The sequence below is a fragment of the Pararge aegeria genome, chromosome 10 (assembly GCF_905163445.1).
Source record: "Pararge aegeria chromosome 10, ilParAegt1.1, whole genome shotgun sequence".
NCBI classification, from domain to species: domain Eukaryota; kingdom Metazoa; phylum Arthropoda; class Insecta; order Lepidoptera; family Nymphalidae; genus Pararge; species Pararge aegeria.
Window position 1 is genome coordinate 12,251,002 of NC_053189.1, and position 17,884 is coordinate 12,268,885.

General features: G+C 34.2%; 1 protein-coding gene across 2 annotated transcripts in view; it reads left to right on the forward strand.

Moving 5' to 3' along the window:
- The first annotated feature begins 4,895 nt into the window (after positions 1-4,895).
- The window catches only part of LOC120627089 (homeobox protein abdominal-A homolog), a 54,768-nt gene continuing 41,779 nt past the window's right edge, over positions 4,896-17,884 (forward strand). The window contains exons 1-2 of one of the 2 annotated variants that reach the window (XM_039894934.1): positions 4,896-5,616; positions 12,862-12,921. In XM_039894934.1, the coding sequence (XP_039750868.1) occupies positions 5,019-5,616; positions 12,862-12,921 (658 nt within the window). In that variant the 5' untranslated portion in view covers positions 4,896-5,018. The remainder of the gene's footprint in view (positions 5,617-12,861; positions 12,922-17,884) is intronic. The other variant, XM_039894935.1, reaches the window with a different exon arrangement.

Here is a 17,884-nt window from a genome sequence, read left to right on the forward strand (position 1 = left end):
TTTGCATCTTCTATATTGATTGCCCATACCTACATTACGCGAAGATAAAAATCCTTACTTACTCATGATACTTTACGGTGCCAAAACAAACAAACCGACACATCTGCTGAGTTACTTGCCATCTCTTCTCGATTATTCAATTTCTAAGACCACTTTAAACCTAAACATTTAGGTATATCTCACCTATTAAGAACCAGCAGCATAGCCTGGCATTTTATGTCAATATTGATCATTTATATAATAAGTATTTTGTATTAAACTATTTTGTTTTCATTATTGGTTCCGACCAACTGACAAGTTGTATTAGTCCTTACAGCGTTTTTCAAACACCCTCTCTAAATTTCCCACTACCTCTTTTACCTTTCATACTGCGTAACTGTATGTTCGTTATTGAAGGTATCTGGTCTAGTCAACTCGAAAAATATTTAAAACACTCCAGACGGATCAATAAATACTAACTAGCATTTACGCCTACCAGACGATGTTTCCAAAAAAAATATTCCTTTAGTTTATTTTGATTCCCTAACAAATTTACTATTGGACCAGTATTCTAAATCCTCTAACTTTTATCTGCGAATAAACTCAATTTGGCATAACGATCAAACAAGAGTGATTCCAGTCTTGTTTACAGTCGTTTGTCAATTTGATGAACACTGCAATTGACAAAACAAGTTTATATCGAATTTAAAAGCGTTGGTTCTATAAACTGGTCGTTAAATCTCGCGGGCGATAGTTGTAAATTTTCCGAGGAGTTGAGCACTTTTACGATGGACACTTGCTCCTCCCACCTGGGACTTTGTGGCTGTGAGATGGCTCCTATACATCGATCCTCTATAAAACAGGCCATCAGTGTTTGTCGGCGTTTCTTTGTTATGGGTGAAATTTTACACACTGTCTTTAGTAAATTATTTATTGGCACATGTAGTGTTTTGGTAGATGAGCGTGTAATCAAACACAGACTAAGTTTTACGGCCTTTTTGTGGATGCGAAAGGTTTTTTACTAATGTTTAGCGCGGGAAGCTGTGTACCAAACAATGTTGGAGAAAATGGTTGTTAATAAAATTGCTTCACAACAATTGGCGAGAAAAATCCAAAATTTTTGTTTCAAATTAGAAACTGTCGTGTGAATCGTATTTTTTTGTAATGTTAGGTACATTCACCTAATCTTAAATGTTAACCTTATTTTTTATTGGTGTTTTGAAAGTTTTTTGAGGATCTGATAAAAACCGATGAAAACAGAGGACGGAACTCCCGAACTTCACAACAATCTCAACAACACAATATCACTCACAATCAGTGTAACAGTATGCAAAAACACAGAAATCAGATTTGTTTGTTTTATCTTTCCTAATCCTGAACATATTATTTAAATGAAAGAATTTGATACGTTTAGTTAATTTCCTTGTTTCCCAGATTCTTGGGCTTTTAATCCAATGTCTATGCCTAAAGGTTTTAAAAAGCAATCTTGAGCTTTATGCCCATGGGTAGACGGAATATAATGTCATGTTATCTAGTGTAAATACATATCGTACTATATCTACCAATTGGTCTGAACTATCCTACGCCCGAAGTCAATGTAATCGATCTTTCCAAAATTTTTCGGATTGCGGAGTGAATATAGTACCTAAGGCTTTGCTACTTATAGACAAGAGTCAAAAGTAAATCACTACTCATTTCAATCTGCCATCTGAACTTATTGGATTAGATTGCTTATTAATTTCGAGTGTTAATCTATGTCCTACTTTGGCTCTTCTACGTCTTGCAAATCGTGTCAAAATGAGCCATAAATATTATAAATTTTGAATAGTTTTGCAGTTAAGCAACGATTACGTGTCGGATATTAAAATCATCTAACAATAAAGCACCTCATTAAAATAATATTTATTTTTATTGGGAAAATTCTAACAAGATTAATCTAAATTCAATTCAGTTTTATTTAGATCCATAGATGGTTTAGTGTTCCATTAAACAATAGATAAAAAAATCTAAAACGCATCCTACCCACGCCTCAGTATTTTTTGCAAGAAGGAAAATAAGTAAAGCTGGGAAATAAAGATGAATTTTTATAAACTGTTTATTTAATTTATCTATTTAAACATCTTTATTGCGTAAAGATGAAATTACAAATATACTTAAAAAAAAAACTGTAGTTAGGGTAGTTCAGAGTTAAAATCTAGTGAGTGTACGGCATACGGCTGCCAATATTGGATGCAAAAAGAGAGGACTAAGGGTCGAACGGTGGTCGAAACAAAAGAAAGATGCTAAGTCTTTTTGAAAGATGATTGAAGTATACTAAAGGGCAGGAGTTCATTGAAATGGAGAGATTATCAGCATAGGAGAAGATCAGCAGTGAGAAAAGGAAATCTAATAAGAATGATCTCTCGAACGCCTAAACAGTCGTGAGATGCAGCTTCTATTGTCGGAGATTATGTTCCTCTTTGAGTTACTATCCCAACGAAGTAAGTATTATTTGTATAATAGATCTAGGTAGGTGCATCTCTATTTGTTAATAATAATATTTTGTCGGTAGTTAGTTACGTAGAGTGACTGTGCAATCATACTTAGTTATTTAGCAATCGTAGAGTAATAAATTAGAGTGAAATATTTTTTTTACAATTTCAGGTAAGTAGGCTGTTTACCCATTTGTATATAAAATATATGTAAATAATTAGATTATCTGTCCTGGCAATAAACCTATTAAAAATTTAACGACGTGTCGATCTCTATAATGACCTCTGAGATTTTTAATTTAATACTTTTTTATCTGTAATTTATTACGCATTACAGTACATTATTAATTACCTACTCAATAGTTGATCATAAAAATAAATCATTAGACAGTGTAATTATCAATTACAGACCAATAGAAAAATGCCCGAATCGTAAAACAAATGACCTAAACTGTCCATATCAGACCCTGTATTCGTTTATGGCATAAACATCACAATAACAACATAAAACCTATACTTATGCAATGTTCTACTGCCACACCGTCGTACCACCGACCTGATAAAGCTGAAAAGGCAAGTTAAGCCTATAAAAACCCTGCACTAAACACCGTCTAGCAATCAAAAATGTAGTAAATAAATAAACTCGTCAGGCAATAAACGGTTTTATTTAAATCGTCGTAAAGATTACAATTCCACGTGTACTCTTTGTGGTTACGACTTCGAAGGATGAATGAAATGCGTGAATGAAAGGACAATGTTTGTTGGAGAGGGATGAATGATACCAGTTCGACCACGTGGCCGGCGTAACACAAGTCAGTGCAATTCATATTGGAGTTTATGGTTTTATTTTATTGTCTGCTGACTGATGTTTTCTTGTTAGAATAAATAGTATGTAATTTAAATTACAATAAAGATTAATTTACTTTTATTTAATATATGTAATTTACATTTACATAAAACTATATTTCGCCAGCGGCTCGACTATCGTTAATGTGTTGATGTTCTTTCTGTATGAACGGTAGGTATTTTATGTACTTTTCCGTACCCCTGACAACGTGACTGCAAAATATCACGTTGATTGAATATAGTTAAGACGTAAAAATGTAAACAAAAAACAAACAAACTCATATTAGCGTTTAATATAATTAAAGATAAAAATGAAGTTATACCTTACTCTGCTTTGTTTTTTTATTGTTAGTTCAATTTGAAAACAATGATATTAATATACTTATAATTAATACTACTTAGTAGGTATACCTACCTACTGAGTAGTATTCATTATAATTATATTGTATTGTATATGTACAGATGTTTGGTTTAAAAATAAATTTGAAATGAATATTATAAACTGTGCAATATTTTTTGTGATTTTAACTTTTGAAACATTTAACATTAACTACCAATACTTACCTTAGTTCAAATATAAAAATAATTATTAATAAACTGAGTTTTTACCCTCGAACAGTCAAACGGTTTCAGTACGGTTCCCTTTCTCGAATATCTTTCTACTAACTGTTGCCTGCGTTCTTCGTCCATGTTTATTACGGTATTTTAAAAATTCCGGGCGAACCGTTTGTTTACCTGGGATAAAAAGTAGCCTAGGCTACTCTCCATCCTTACCACTAACTCTATGCCAAAAGTCAAGTTCATTTGTTGCTTAGTTGTTTAGGCTTAAAGGAAGGACAAACAAACCATAACTCTTTTACATTTAAAAGCATTAGTAAGGATAGGTTTTGGGCCTACAGGCGTAGTATAGATACTTATTAGATTATGTACTATAATTAATTTTTAGATAATACCTGAATGCCGCTTACCAAGAAACATGTTTACGAATAAGTAATATAATATGTTCAACAGGTAAGGGTCCACACTTTAAACCAATACCTACAAAAAATTAGATTTTTAGTAAGTTTACCTCTTACATTTTTTTATCAATTCCGTTTATTACGTGTAATTAAGATTGAGTAGATAGGCAAAATACATATGTCTTAAATACTATTATAAACTTTACTAGACGTATTATGTTTAACTAAATTTATTTTTTTATAAATTAATACAAAATAATTTGAATTTAGCAAACTAACTGCTGCTTTATTGTTGAAAGCCGTTCACTTTGACAGCTAGAAGTGCCGGAATGGTTTGTGATTGGTGGTGAATGTTCTGCACCGGATCACTATTGGCGTAGACGAGGAGTGCGCGGGGGTGCGCGGGGCCCAGCGCCATTACGAACAATGGCCGGCGGAACAGTCGTTAGCGAATAGCTTTTATCTCTTTCTAATGTAAGCCACGCAGGTAGGAATTAATGAGACGGAGATGGTTCCGGCGCGTCACTCAACACAATCAGTGCCTCTCGTTCGCACGCACGTGCTACGTTTTGCTGTCTCGCGCGCGGCGCGCGGCATCGGTAACGCTCGCCACGACGGGAATTCAGAGTCGTAGAGCCTCATACGCGGGTCATAAACGATCCGCGGCCATACTAGAGGTGCACGCGCGAGAATCGATCCGAATCGCCGGCGATAAACGCATCTCCCGCGAGGCGATCGTCGCGCGCCGCGTCGCCGCCGAGCGATGAGTTCCAAGTTCATCATCGATAGCATGCTCCCCAAGTACCACCAGCAGTTCCATCATCAGAACTTGTTCGCGGGAGCTGGGGCTTCGCCGATAGAGGCATCGTTGTCTTCGTCGCTGTCGTCGTCGTTGTCGACGTCGCTGTCATCGTCGTTGTCTGGCGGACTGGGGGCGGCTGCGCTGGGGGCCGGTTCGCCGGGGGCCGGGAGCCCGCAGCGCTCCTCTTCGTCATCGTCAGCGTCGCCAGGCGCACCGGCAAGGATGTACCCGTACGTGTCGCACCACCAACAGTTCGGCGGGTCGGTGCCCTTCCCCACCGGTGGAGGGCTGTCGGCTGACGACAAGAGTTGCCGATATCCTACCGCGGTCGGCGGGGACCCTATGGTGAACTACGCGCTGGGACAGCACAATGGAGGCGCGGCGGTGTCGGCTGCGTCAGCCAGTATGGCGGCGGCGGCACAGTTCTACCACCAGGCCGCAGCATCAGCAGCCTCAGCTGCCTCGGCGGCCTCAGTAGACGCCATGGGTGGCACCTGCTCTCAGCCTTCCGCTCAGCCTCTGCCAGACATACCGCGTTATCCCTGGATGTCCATTACCGGTAATTGTTTACTCATACACTGCATGCCAATTTTGCCGCCTATTCATTTTGTAGCACCCATTGGATTTGTTTCTGAAATTAAATAAAAGGTTTTCTTTTTAAAAAAAGCTCTTGATAATAGCTTTGCCCAGTGGAATTATTTTGATACAAAAACGTAGTTCGGCTCTTTAATTTGAAAATGACACTGAAAAAGTAAATTGTCTTTTGGTGTTTTGCATTTTTGTAAGTTTTGTTTTTGTAGAGACTTTTTGTTATTATATTTGCGTACCTAGATTTAAAGGGCTTATTGGTAGTAGTTTATTATTTGTACCTTTTATGTAGGATAGAATTAGATTTCGTTCTATGAAAAAATGTAACATTATAAAATGTCAATTTGCCTTAATGTCGGGTCGGTCTATACCTATGCCTTTATTCCTCCTAAAAAAAATCTACCCGAGTATGTAAATAACTGTCTAGACCTTAAAATCCACTATTAACTTTCAAAGGCTTTAATTACACTTGTGTACATATAATCAAAGGTAGTTAGGTAAAGTGGGACAAACATTTTTATTTTTATTGTCATGAATATGAAGTCACGCTATATTCGGGATGATTCGTTATCATCTCACAAGTCTATATCAAGATGCTCCTTTGAATCCAATAAGAATCGCATTATTGATCGTAAATAACCTATTTACCTGCTTAAAATAAGCACTTCCATTATTTAGTCAATACGATATCAATTAGCCCATATATATAATACAAATGTACTGAATTTACCTATATTGCCTACCTAACTATATACCTAGGTACCGCTTTACTTATATATAAAATCTATAAATTGAAGATAGCCATCGATACAGATTTACATACCTTCCTAGGGTAGGGTAGTGAATGTTCTTTCACTACTGTTAAAACACCCATTAAGAATACCTATAGATAAAAAATATAATGGTTTTCTGATATACCTCTAACGATGTTATAGATGACATACATCATTGTTTGTGATAGAAATATGCAATTATGTGTAGGTATATAATATCAGATGATAACTTTTTATCTTATACTTTATTAACATTATTGGGTTTAAACTGACAAAATGTTTTCCCTTAAGTACAATAATAGCAAGTAGGTATAACTAACACAAACGTATAAAATTTCAACGTGCAAGGTGCGCACCTTCGGCGCCGCCGACGGCGGCGTTACATAAGGCAGGTAACATGAGGTATGTGGTTTCCGACTTTGTCACAAACGCCTGTGTCCCTCTCGAGTCAAACTAGGTACCTACATTAATGAAGGTTATTTTATAACTTGGAATATTTAATATATTTCAAATACACTATACCTATTCACTATAGAAAAAACATATTTGATACATAAATTATTATTAATGGGTATCTATTTAAGAGCTGTTTACTACCTATATAGGACTAACCATCTTATAAATTTCAGATTACCAAAGGAAACCTTGATAATTAGAATATAATAATAATTTTATTTATTGAAATCAAATAAGTTATTGATAAAATAATACGTAACCTATTATACGTTAATTCTATATTTTGTTACCATTTCGGCGTTTGGTCTTCGTCAAATTTCTATCCGATAATCCCCTTGTTTGTCAATTCATATGCAACTTGCCAGCACGTAAGATCGGTTCAGAAAGTTAAAGATAACAAAGAGACAGAGACATTTTCGAGTTTATATCTTTGGATTTTTATCTGCGAAGTTTCAAGGAATTCCGTTGAGAAATAAATCGCTATAAAACTTCAATTTCGTTTTGCCCATTTAAGGATTGAACTTGGTGAAATATTAATTAATTAAATATTTGTTAATTTGTATTGTGAGACTTTATTTGGCATTTTGATTTAATGTTTACAAAAATGTTTATAGGTCATCACCTGGTTTATTATGTTACTATTTCTTGATGACTAACTAGGTAGGTTTACTTTTATAGGTACATACCGTTGAATCTATGTATATATATAGATAACTCGATCAATTCGATAAATTTCTCCAAAGTTTCTTCGAAGTTTAATTTATATTAAATATATATCTAGAAATGAAAAAAAAATCTCAGTCTTACGACATAGACATTTTAAAGAAACTATGGCTACAACAATGGCTCGTAGTATTTGGATATCATTAAGTTTTTGTATTTTATTTTCATTATAAAAGCAAAACAAAACTAACCTAGGTCATTAGACAAGTCCTAGACGGTAGCCGAGGCCCCTACTTTATTTCATATCTCACGAATTCTTGTGAGGTCCACTTTGTACTCGCATGTGACAATACATTACGGACAAACTGCCTGTATGTTTTGAATACAATGGAACGGTTAATTTTATTCGCAGTTTTATTACTGTTTGCACTAATCTAGACATGTAGTATTTGGCAAGTAAATAATTTTAGAGTTGTATAAAAAAATCCGTGGAAAATGTAACTAACGGGAAATAGAGTTGTATCAACAAACCTGTTTATTATTTTTAATGTCTATCTATTTATTTATTTTCTCAAAAGTAAGGTTACTCAATACGCCTCGTTGGTCTTGGGGATTACTAGGTTTTAAGTTCAAATCCTGGGTTGGAAATTAACCTATTTACGCTGTTCATTATCTTTAAGTTGGGAAATAAGCATTGTCGTAGATAGTTTGCCACGAAGAGCACGTTAATCCGTGGGTCTCGGACATTATCACTATCATGCACTAAAATCATCAACGTCAGTCTATTAACGTCTCACTAATAGGAAAGAGAGTAGAGATCCACGACAATAGACGGTACAATTAATATTAGTCACGTTAGTGATAATTATCCGACTCCACAACCTCACGTGCTCTCCAAGGCAGAGGGCTGGCAACTCCTAGATTAACAGAAACCCCAAATGTCTGCCACTTCTAGTCCCACAAGTGAGTTAGTTTCAGATACGGATAGTACAAACATCAAATAACTTAAAATTACATTTCAATGAAATCTTGTTACCGCGGAATTCAGTAAACTAGACGAATGTTATGTTTTCCTAAATAACTTTAAAAGAAAATTAAAGAAACGTGTGAATTATAAAGATTTTTACATCTGAGGCGTCCTTCCTGCCACATGACGCTCATCAATAAAGTAGAGACGTGAAGAAACCAATAATCAAAGCCGATCTGCCACGGAAAGTGGCTCGTAGCTCACTGGAATTACACTAAATGGCCTATAACCTACTTGTTTTTATTTTAAATGCGATAATTTTTGTGATTTGTTGGCAATACTAGATTATAAAAATTATCGCTGCGACAGCGGTGGGCGGGCGGTGTTATTTAACGTGATATAAAAAGCAGATATATGTCAGCAGGTGCTAGCAACACCACGTGTTCACAAAGTTTAAATGGCATGACACCCTTCATTACTAGTAGTATGGACAATATTCAAAATTATTTTTCAATATGCTCGGCAGTAATTATCATGAAACTACTAAAACGCGATAAGGCAGCCTGATATAGATAATATTACCTTTAATATTATACCTATTGTGTCAAATGTGTGAAAAGGTCATAACGCTCTTCATTAATTGCAGTCCTAGCAATAATCCAAATTAATTTTTAAGTAGTCTAGAGCTTAGCCTTTTTTTTTTGGCCAATAGATATCAATAACTCAAAAACTATATCCAGAATATTTTTATGCGATTGTCAAGTAACTAAATATAGGTACCAGTTACCACCTACTTTTATAGTGTCTAGTTAAAATGGCAGGAATGACTCTAATATTAATTACTATTATTATTAATTACAATTATGGTCTTTTTATTTCATTTTATAGACGGCTCGATACCTATCTATAATTTCTAAAAGGATATTAACATTTATTAAATTTAAAGTAGGCAAACTAAATAATACCTGTAGCTAAATCGTCTATGCATATGAATCTAAGTTACTTAATTCTGGAGTTTCAAATCCTATTTACTTTACAACTTAATTAAAAATAATAGGGAAAGCTGTTCATATTCTACTGTAGAGTCAAATATTATTTTAAAATGACGAAAAACAAAAAATCTTCTAATTAGGTACAAGTTAGTAACTTTTCTTTTACTGTAACTTTGTGATTTAAAGGAGAATAAGTAAGGTATTATTAGTTTAGAATGAAATGCATTAAAAAATAAAGGTTTGATCTTATTTTTAAATAATTAAATCTCTGAGATAACCTAGATAGAAAACTATTTTACTATTATGAATATATGTATAATATTATGACTCTAAATAATAGATAATCATTTATCTATGAAAAACTATAGCTTGAATTAAATTGCAGTTTAGATTGTCCTCGACACTCACTATCCTAACGTGATATATGTCAGAGATGAGCCAGTCACATGTGTGCCTCGCGTTCATAGCGCATGCGCAACAAAGATGGCCGCCGCGTTGACCAATCATAGGTCACGATTTCCCAGCTTGCATGATAGCGACGACTCTATATTCTATTGATTGCTATTTGTAGAACATTGCTAATTACTGTCGTTTCTATTTTTATTGTTTACCAAGATAGGTAGTTACGGCTGCTATTACAAACTAAGAAATATAGCAGTGCTCTACCTATGTAATGAATGATACACCTTAAATGGTGGAAAGTAAGGTACGCTTTATAAATACTAATAATTAATATTTATTTCTTCATATTAGTCGTTCTTTTATGTGTGTCCTTTCGACACAAAATATTATTTCCACTAAAAAGGAATTATTTTGTTGTCTTATCAGAAAGTAACTTAGGTATGTCACGAAATTCGTATATTATTGCCCGCCAATTCAACGTTCCAAATAATCGAGCATTTTGTGCACTTAAAAGCTATTAAAGGTTATCCAATCGGCACATTTAATGTTTCCGATTAGCAGGAATCGTTTAAAACACTAAATAACCGAAGTGAGCTGGTAATTAGCTATAGGTATAGATCGGTAGGTAATCATACGCACATACTGTGGATTAGATAAGAGTTCTTGATTACCTACTTATATAAAACGGTGACAGTGACACTATGCAAAGTAACAAAATAATTGTGCGCCAGCCATTGAATTATATTTATAGAGAAGTCCTCATTATTGTGTTCGATCCAGTTGCATCTTAGGTAGGTCGTCTTAGTTGTGTGCCAGCTCTTGAGCACGGGAAAGCTAGTATTTTTTTTAATGAAAATGCTTAAAATTTTAATATACTGGGTTTTCAGTTAATCAATAATACAAGAAATACGAACGGTGAGCACCCGGGTAGCTTGCAGCGTGCGCGTGGTTCACAATGGTTTTTGAATATGCGGTTGGAATAGCGCTTATATAAACAAAATTCAATGACCGTGGCCTGCCTACATATATATAAATTTGAATTTATTTCTACTTTTAGAAACATACACTAACTACGCAGTTATGTTACTGAAAGTAGTTATTGTAGTAATTTGCTAGGTCCTAGTAAATATCTCTTCTGGTAAAAATAATAGACTTTACTTAGATTCAATCTATTATTGGTCTTTGCGTCTCGAGATACCGCTGGCAAACGAGTCTGCGGCAACTAATATTAACTTACTACCCCAAAGTTAGCGTACTCGACAGTTCTTTTCTGTTTTTTTTTGTTTTCTTTGATACTCGTGCAAGAACGGGCGTGAATCTTGCCAGTAGTCAACTTAAGAGCGAATCCTATCGCATTAATTAACAGACAACAGGTAGACTTTACATAATTATTGAATTAAAATTAAATTCGGCTGAACATGTATAAAAATTAATTGATTTATTTACTTTTACTGCACAAAATGCAGAATAGAGAATAGAGCAAGGAAGAAAAAAGGTACAATTTGGCAGCCTTATCGCTACATCTCATCCTGGCAAACGAAGGCATAGAAAGAAATAAAATCGTTGCATGTTCTATGGTAGAATAAATATTATTTATAGACTACATTTATAATTTAAAAGCAGCGGAAAATGATAATAACTTGCCTTATTAATTTTTCTATGAAAACTTAAAAATCTTGTATTCACTTAACTTTCCACCAACCGCGAAGCGGTGATATAAAAATTTTATCAATTCACATGATTATAAAAATTGCCCTGCTCTATTCATTATGTTTATGTGAAAATTTTTTCATAGCTAGATTGCATGAATATTGCTTTTTAATAGTCTTTATTGTGTTTGCTTAGTGATGTTTAACAGCTGCAAAAACAACTACTTGGTATTTTTGCAACAATAAATATGTATTCTACGCTCGTTTCGCTAATATCTAAGATATCAACTCAACTGGGTCGCTTCAACAATGCGTGGAAGCCTATAACATTAAAAATTCCTTTTCTTTGAAGTCCGTCGTAATTGTATAGATTTTTTTTTAAAAAGTTTGCGTGCTTACCTTCTAGTGTAGGTATTACTTGCATAAGTATCAAGAAAACAATTTGAATTATTTAAATATCTTTATTAATTTTCTTATAAATTAGTTGGCCTAATTGTTAAGTCATCACCAACTGTCTGCTCTGTAAATTCATTTCTTAATCATTCGGAATGCCTGTCTATACGATAAAGTGTTTTTCAGGCAGATATCATTTTTAAATATCTAGGTAAAACTATCGATAAATTAATTTTCCCTCCCTAGAGTATCCCTAGAGTAGCATCTAAACTAGTGTCTCACTAAGCGATATCAGTAGGTTGATGAAGTAAAACAGCAGGTTATATTTGAGTGTGGATAAGTAGCCGTATTTTGACTACAGTATTTACCCATTATTACATCGTTTTAAGCGCTGGGTAAGGCTTCGGCTTCCTTTCGTTCAGACCGAGTTCGATCCCCGATCGACACCACTTTTTTGAGCTATGTGCATTTTTAATTTAAGCAATTTAAATATCACTTCTTACTTTAACGGTGGAGGAAAAGAACGCGAGGAAATCTGCATGCCTGAGAGTTTGCCATAAAGTATACAACGGCCTGTGAAGTCTACCAAACTGCTTTTGGCCAGCGTGGTAGACTACGGCCTAATTATACTTATTTACATCCGAAAACCTTGCTTAAGTTTTTGTAAACGAGCAAGCTGCGTTTTCCCTATTCACTAAAAAAAATACATACAATTTACATTTTGATTTTAATTTATAAGAGCAGGTAAAGTTACATAATCAACAATTTTCTTTGTGCTAGATTTTACTACGTTATAGCTTAAGTAGATAGCATTTTCGTTTCTAGTAATGATAAGGTATATACGTAAGCTTTCAATATCTTTGTTACTTGTTGTGCATGTATTTATGTGGGATTAAGAACATTCATTACGATTGATAATAGATTTTCCGTTTCCAGATTGGATGAGCCCCTTCGACCGCGTGGTCTGCGGTGAGTTCAATGGTATTTATCGTTTCAAATTTATTTTCTTTTAGTTCTAAGTTTAATTTAGTAAAACATTCGAATTCCAAACGAACTGAGTACCACTGTCATTTAATTGGATTGCTATTAAGTCTACAATAGCCATTTTTGTTATTAAATTGGATTTCTTCAAAAATGTTAGCAAAAAACTTTTGATTAATTTTTATTTTTAAAGAATTGACTGTTTAGGTAAACAGTTAGGTGGTTACAATTTCGATTCTACTCGATAAATAGTTCTGCCTCTTCACTCGAGACAATGTAGCTATAATAATAAAATCTAAAACTTAAATATCTAAGAAATGGTACAGAGCGTTTGGAATTTTCAAATAACATAGAAGCATCTATACAAGAGCTTCCAACGGAATCATGAACAGTAATCGATATTATTATTCTAATCGATTCACTACACGCATTTTAACGCTCATGTATAGAGGCTCTTAAGAACATGCCTTCCGTAACATTTAGTTGCAATTATTCATTTGACATGGCTTCGTCGAATCATTGCAATTGATATTTATACTGCGCTTTTTGTGAAGGAAATAAACAATGAATTTTCTATAATTGGTTCTGACAATTTAGAATCAAAATTAATTAAATCGGTGATTGCTCAATCATATACGTATATCCAGTTCTGCATCCTGCTTATTAGTAATTATAACTCAGACATTTTGAGTTATATACTGATTAAGCTTGATATCTTTGATTTTAACAAATCAACTACAGAACGGTTACGAATTCTGATTAAAATCTCTACATGCACGTAGGGGTAAGCAGATCGTTTATCTTCACCTTGGCATCTTATATCTCTTGTCTGCAGTATATTTTAAAGTGAATGAAAAATTTACAACCATGGCAAATGATTTTATGGCGCTTAGCAAAAAAGTGACGAAAGGGTTTAAAAAATTTGCAAAGAATAGCAACTTTCTCCAAACACAATGGATGAATAGTGTGACGCTATCTTAAAAACCAAAAGAATTAAGGTAAATGAATCGAAAGAAAGAGTTTCAATATTTGCGAGGGTTCTGTCTCCTTAGTAATTTTGGAATATAGATAAAGAATGGTTAATGTTAGTTTACAAAGTTATGAAATAACTAATTCAAACGAAATTAAAAAAAAAATAGTGATGTCCATCGATGTTCTTATTTATTTAATGGGATACTCAATATATTAAGTACTAATTTGGAAAATCTTATCTTACATTATATATGCCCATTAATTAGTATTTTTACATTTTAAGTTTAAAGTAGGTACATGAGATTGTTCCATGATGAAGATGTGTTACTAATTTTACCTGATCAGCTAATTCTCTGAGAACCCTAATATTTACAATAACTACGCTCTCACCACTTTGTAATAAATGACCAACAAAAGATTCACGGCAATAGGGTTGTGCAATTTCTCTTTTTGTTAAAAATAGCAATCCTTTGTGCCCGCAAGATGTTTACAAATAAGGTATAAGTCAAAGGGTTTTAAATCACGGTGTCGAAAGCTTTTAAAACAAGCTTAGAACAGGGGCCATTGTTTTGTTGGCACGCTCGCAAATTGCTTTATTACCCGACGCTCCGCGGTCATTCTGCGAAAGTCGATATCGCCAAAATCGCAGTCAAAACATCGTTTGTTGTCATACGACGATTTGAACGAATACAAACTACCTATACAACTAATTCCTTAAGACATACATTACAATAAAAGCGTTTGGTATACTGTACCTTGTATTTTCCAATAAAACTGTCACTTATAACGTTAATTCAGTATAAAAATCGTTTTCCTAAATAATGCTGCATTAATCTGTTTTAATAATCAGTCTGTATTAAAGTAATGAAGTCCACAAAACATATGAGCCACTTAAGAGTTTATAAAATTAGTTTTATAGGTCTATAACAGTTAAATAACTAATCAATGTCAATCGTAACTCTACAATTATTGTAGAGCGCAAGAGCAGGTTGTGTGAAAAAATTTGTCAGCGAACAATAAGATCTGGGAATTGACCATAAAGTGCCGACCTTGTGGCTATAAAAATTTAACGAGGCAAAACCCGCGGCGTGCCGTTGTATAAACACGACGTCACAGTCGTGGACGTGAGTGTCATAGAAACAGCTGGCTCAACATGTGTACCGCGCTTTAGTGACGACCGTCTATCGTCATTTGGCTCGTAAAAAATTGAGAGTTCAAAAGCGAGAAAACAAAGCTTGATTCATCAATACACGGACTATAAAAATGTTTTAAATAAATCAACTGTTTTAAAATACCTACCTTCGTGATCCTACAAATATTATAATACCAGCTGTAATAGCCCGTTTATTTATTCGGGTATTTATAATATTTTCATTTTTAAGTAGGTTTTGACATAAAAAGAATATTTAGAAGATGGATAGTGATAATCATGACCGTGAAACCAAGTGGTATCTAATTTTCCAGAGTTCACGGTTATGCGTACGCGTTGCCAACGTTTAAGATCTAATGTCAATGCCAAAGTACTTGCGTCGCGTTGTACATACGCAAGCCAATCCAACTTGTATTATCAACCGCGCGTTTTTATCGATTAACTTACTTCTTCAAACCAATGCATGTAAAAGACGTGTAAAATAGCTTCAATCGTCTGTATGAGAAATGAGTGCGTCTTATCTAGAATTTAATATACTATTCAATATAACCACTGGATATGTTTATTTCATTTAATAAATATAAATTTACTTATATTATAACTCTCATCCTCATGTAGTATGTCATTTCGAGGACGATACTAAGTAGGAAAATAAAGAATATCACTTAACTCAATACTATATCTTTAGTTTTCATACAAATGTAACCTTAAAAATTGCCAGCCCTAATTAATGATAATGATACATTGATACGTGTAGTACCTACTATTATATTGCCATAGTGCATAATCCGTGCCCTTGAATAAAAACAGCTGATGTTATTATAGTTGTCACCTCATATTTTTTTAATGAAACTTTTTTCACTTCAGTTTCTAAAATTACCTTTTGAGCCCAAGAAAAAGTAATAAGTATAACAAAAGATTTGCATTGTCATGAATACTGGCAAAGAACTCTCTTTAATATAGTAGTAGAATAGTATATTGCGTAAATATATCATATCCTGCGGGCATATATCATTTACGATGTAATAAATCTACGATACTGACCTAGATCCATATCGAATTATTACTTCGAAATATTTTTTTAATGCTCTGTGTAAAACTTATGCAGGTATCTAAGTATGCGCTTGAATGTAAAGATTCCTGGGCTTGCGAAAGAGAAAACGCGTCTATCTGGCCGCTTTCGTAACGGCTGGTTTGAAAGCGCCTTTATACGTATCACATTACTTTCCATTAGACATGAGGTTACACCGCACTATTCGTACACTTAGCTATCTACATATTTTGTCGTTCAAGGCTATAGTTGTTGCTATTACTAAAGTTACGCAACACTTTATTTATAGACACGTTAAAAAATGCATTAAGGTTGTCGACCTCTACGGTTTAATATGTTATTCAGTGCATGAACCGAGCACATAATAATGTATGTAAGCTCTACATTCGGCAATGCAGTGCGCATGGTTATATGAGCTATACCTAACACTATTGCTGCCAATATAAACAATGCTGCCTTTATTTAACAAGCGTAGTTGTGTGTAGAAACTTTTACGATCAGAAGTAGGTAGGTACATTTTATAGTTTAAACTTCACGTTGAATTTTGGACTGTCAATTTAAGCTTAAATGTTTCATTAATATTTTGATAAGCACTTAATTAACATACACTTATTGATTAATACTCGCCGTTGCACAGGTATACTAAAAATAAATATCATAACATAGCACTACCTATATTGGAATATAGTTACGCAAATAAGTAAGAGAGCAATGAATATTTATTAATACTATGATTTAGTAGATAGTTAAATTGTTTATAGGGTTTAATTACATGATTAAATACAGATAAGTCTATACTTATTTTTTTACAACATTGTAACAACCTGGGCTTTAATAAAGTACCATATAGGCACATATAAAGAAATACTTATTTATCATTATCACCACCTCAACCAAACATCGTCCACAGCTGGTCAAAGGTAATTTGTAGAAAATTCGAAATCCTCGGTCCTGGGCGCCTGTGTCAAGTGGTCCAGAATTGTGGATCAAAAAGCACACATACACTACTATAAACTACTACAGCACTATAAAATACTGCTTAAAGGTAATTAAGGCGCACATTAAGTAATTTAATTACTGCGAAAGTTTTATCTTTTTACAAGGCAACGGTTTCACGGACGTACTGTATTTAATATTAAGAGCCATGTATTATTACTGGTAAGACATCCATACTATCTAGTCATAAATTGAAATATGATGAGAAAGCCGTAGTATACAAATTATATTTCGTAAACACAATAAAAGATTCTGTTACACAATTCTAAACTGGCATGCGATGGACTAAAATGAAGTTAATTTACATTCTAAACTTAAACTTTCATTCTTATTCTTTCGTAAAACTGCCTCGTTGGGCTAGTGGTTCTCATGTTCAACGACGGATCACGAGGACTTTGAATCCCAGATCACGTCAAAAATTGACAGGTATTGTAATTCTTTTGTTAAAGAATTGTCAGTACCAGACCGGAGTTTGCCAGAAATTGGCAGTGATAAATCCGCCGGAGAGCACGTTATGCCATCAATCCCGGTTATACCTACTCACTTACTTGTGACAATAGTCGTAAGAGCCCACTTACCTGCATTGGAGCTGCAGGGTTTGTATTTGCTCTAAAACTCTCTCTCCTATGAGAGAGGAGGCATGTGCCGAGCAGGGGGTGGTCACGTTAAGGGTGAATACATTTCTGTCACTAGCTGGATTAGCCTTTAGTTGTGTATGCCGATAAAGTGGACGATATCAGATCTTATATTCCCCTCGATCGCCTTTAAAGATGTCAGGGAGACAAATTAGACAC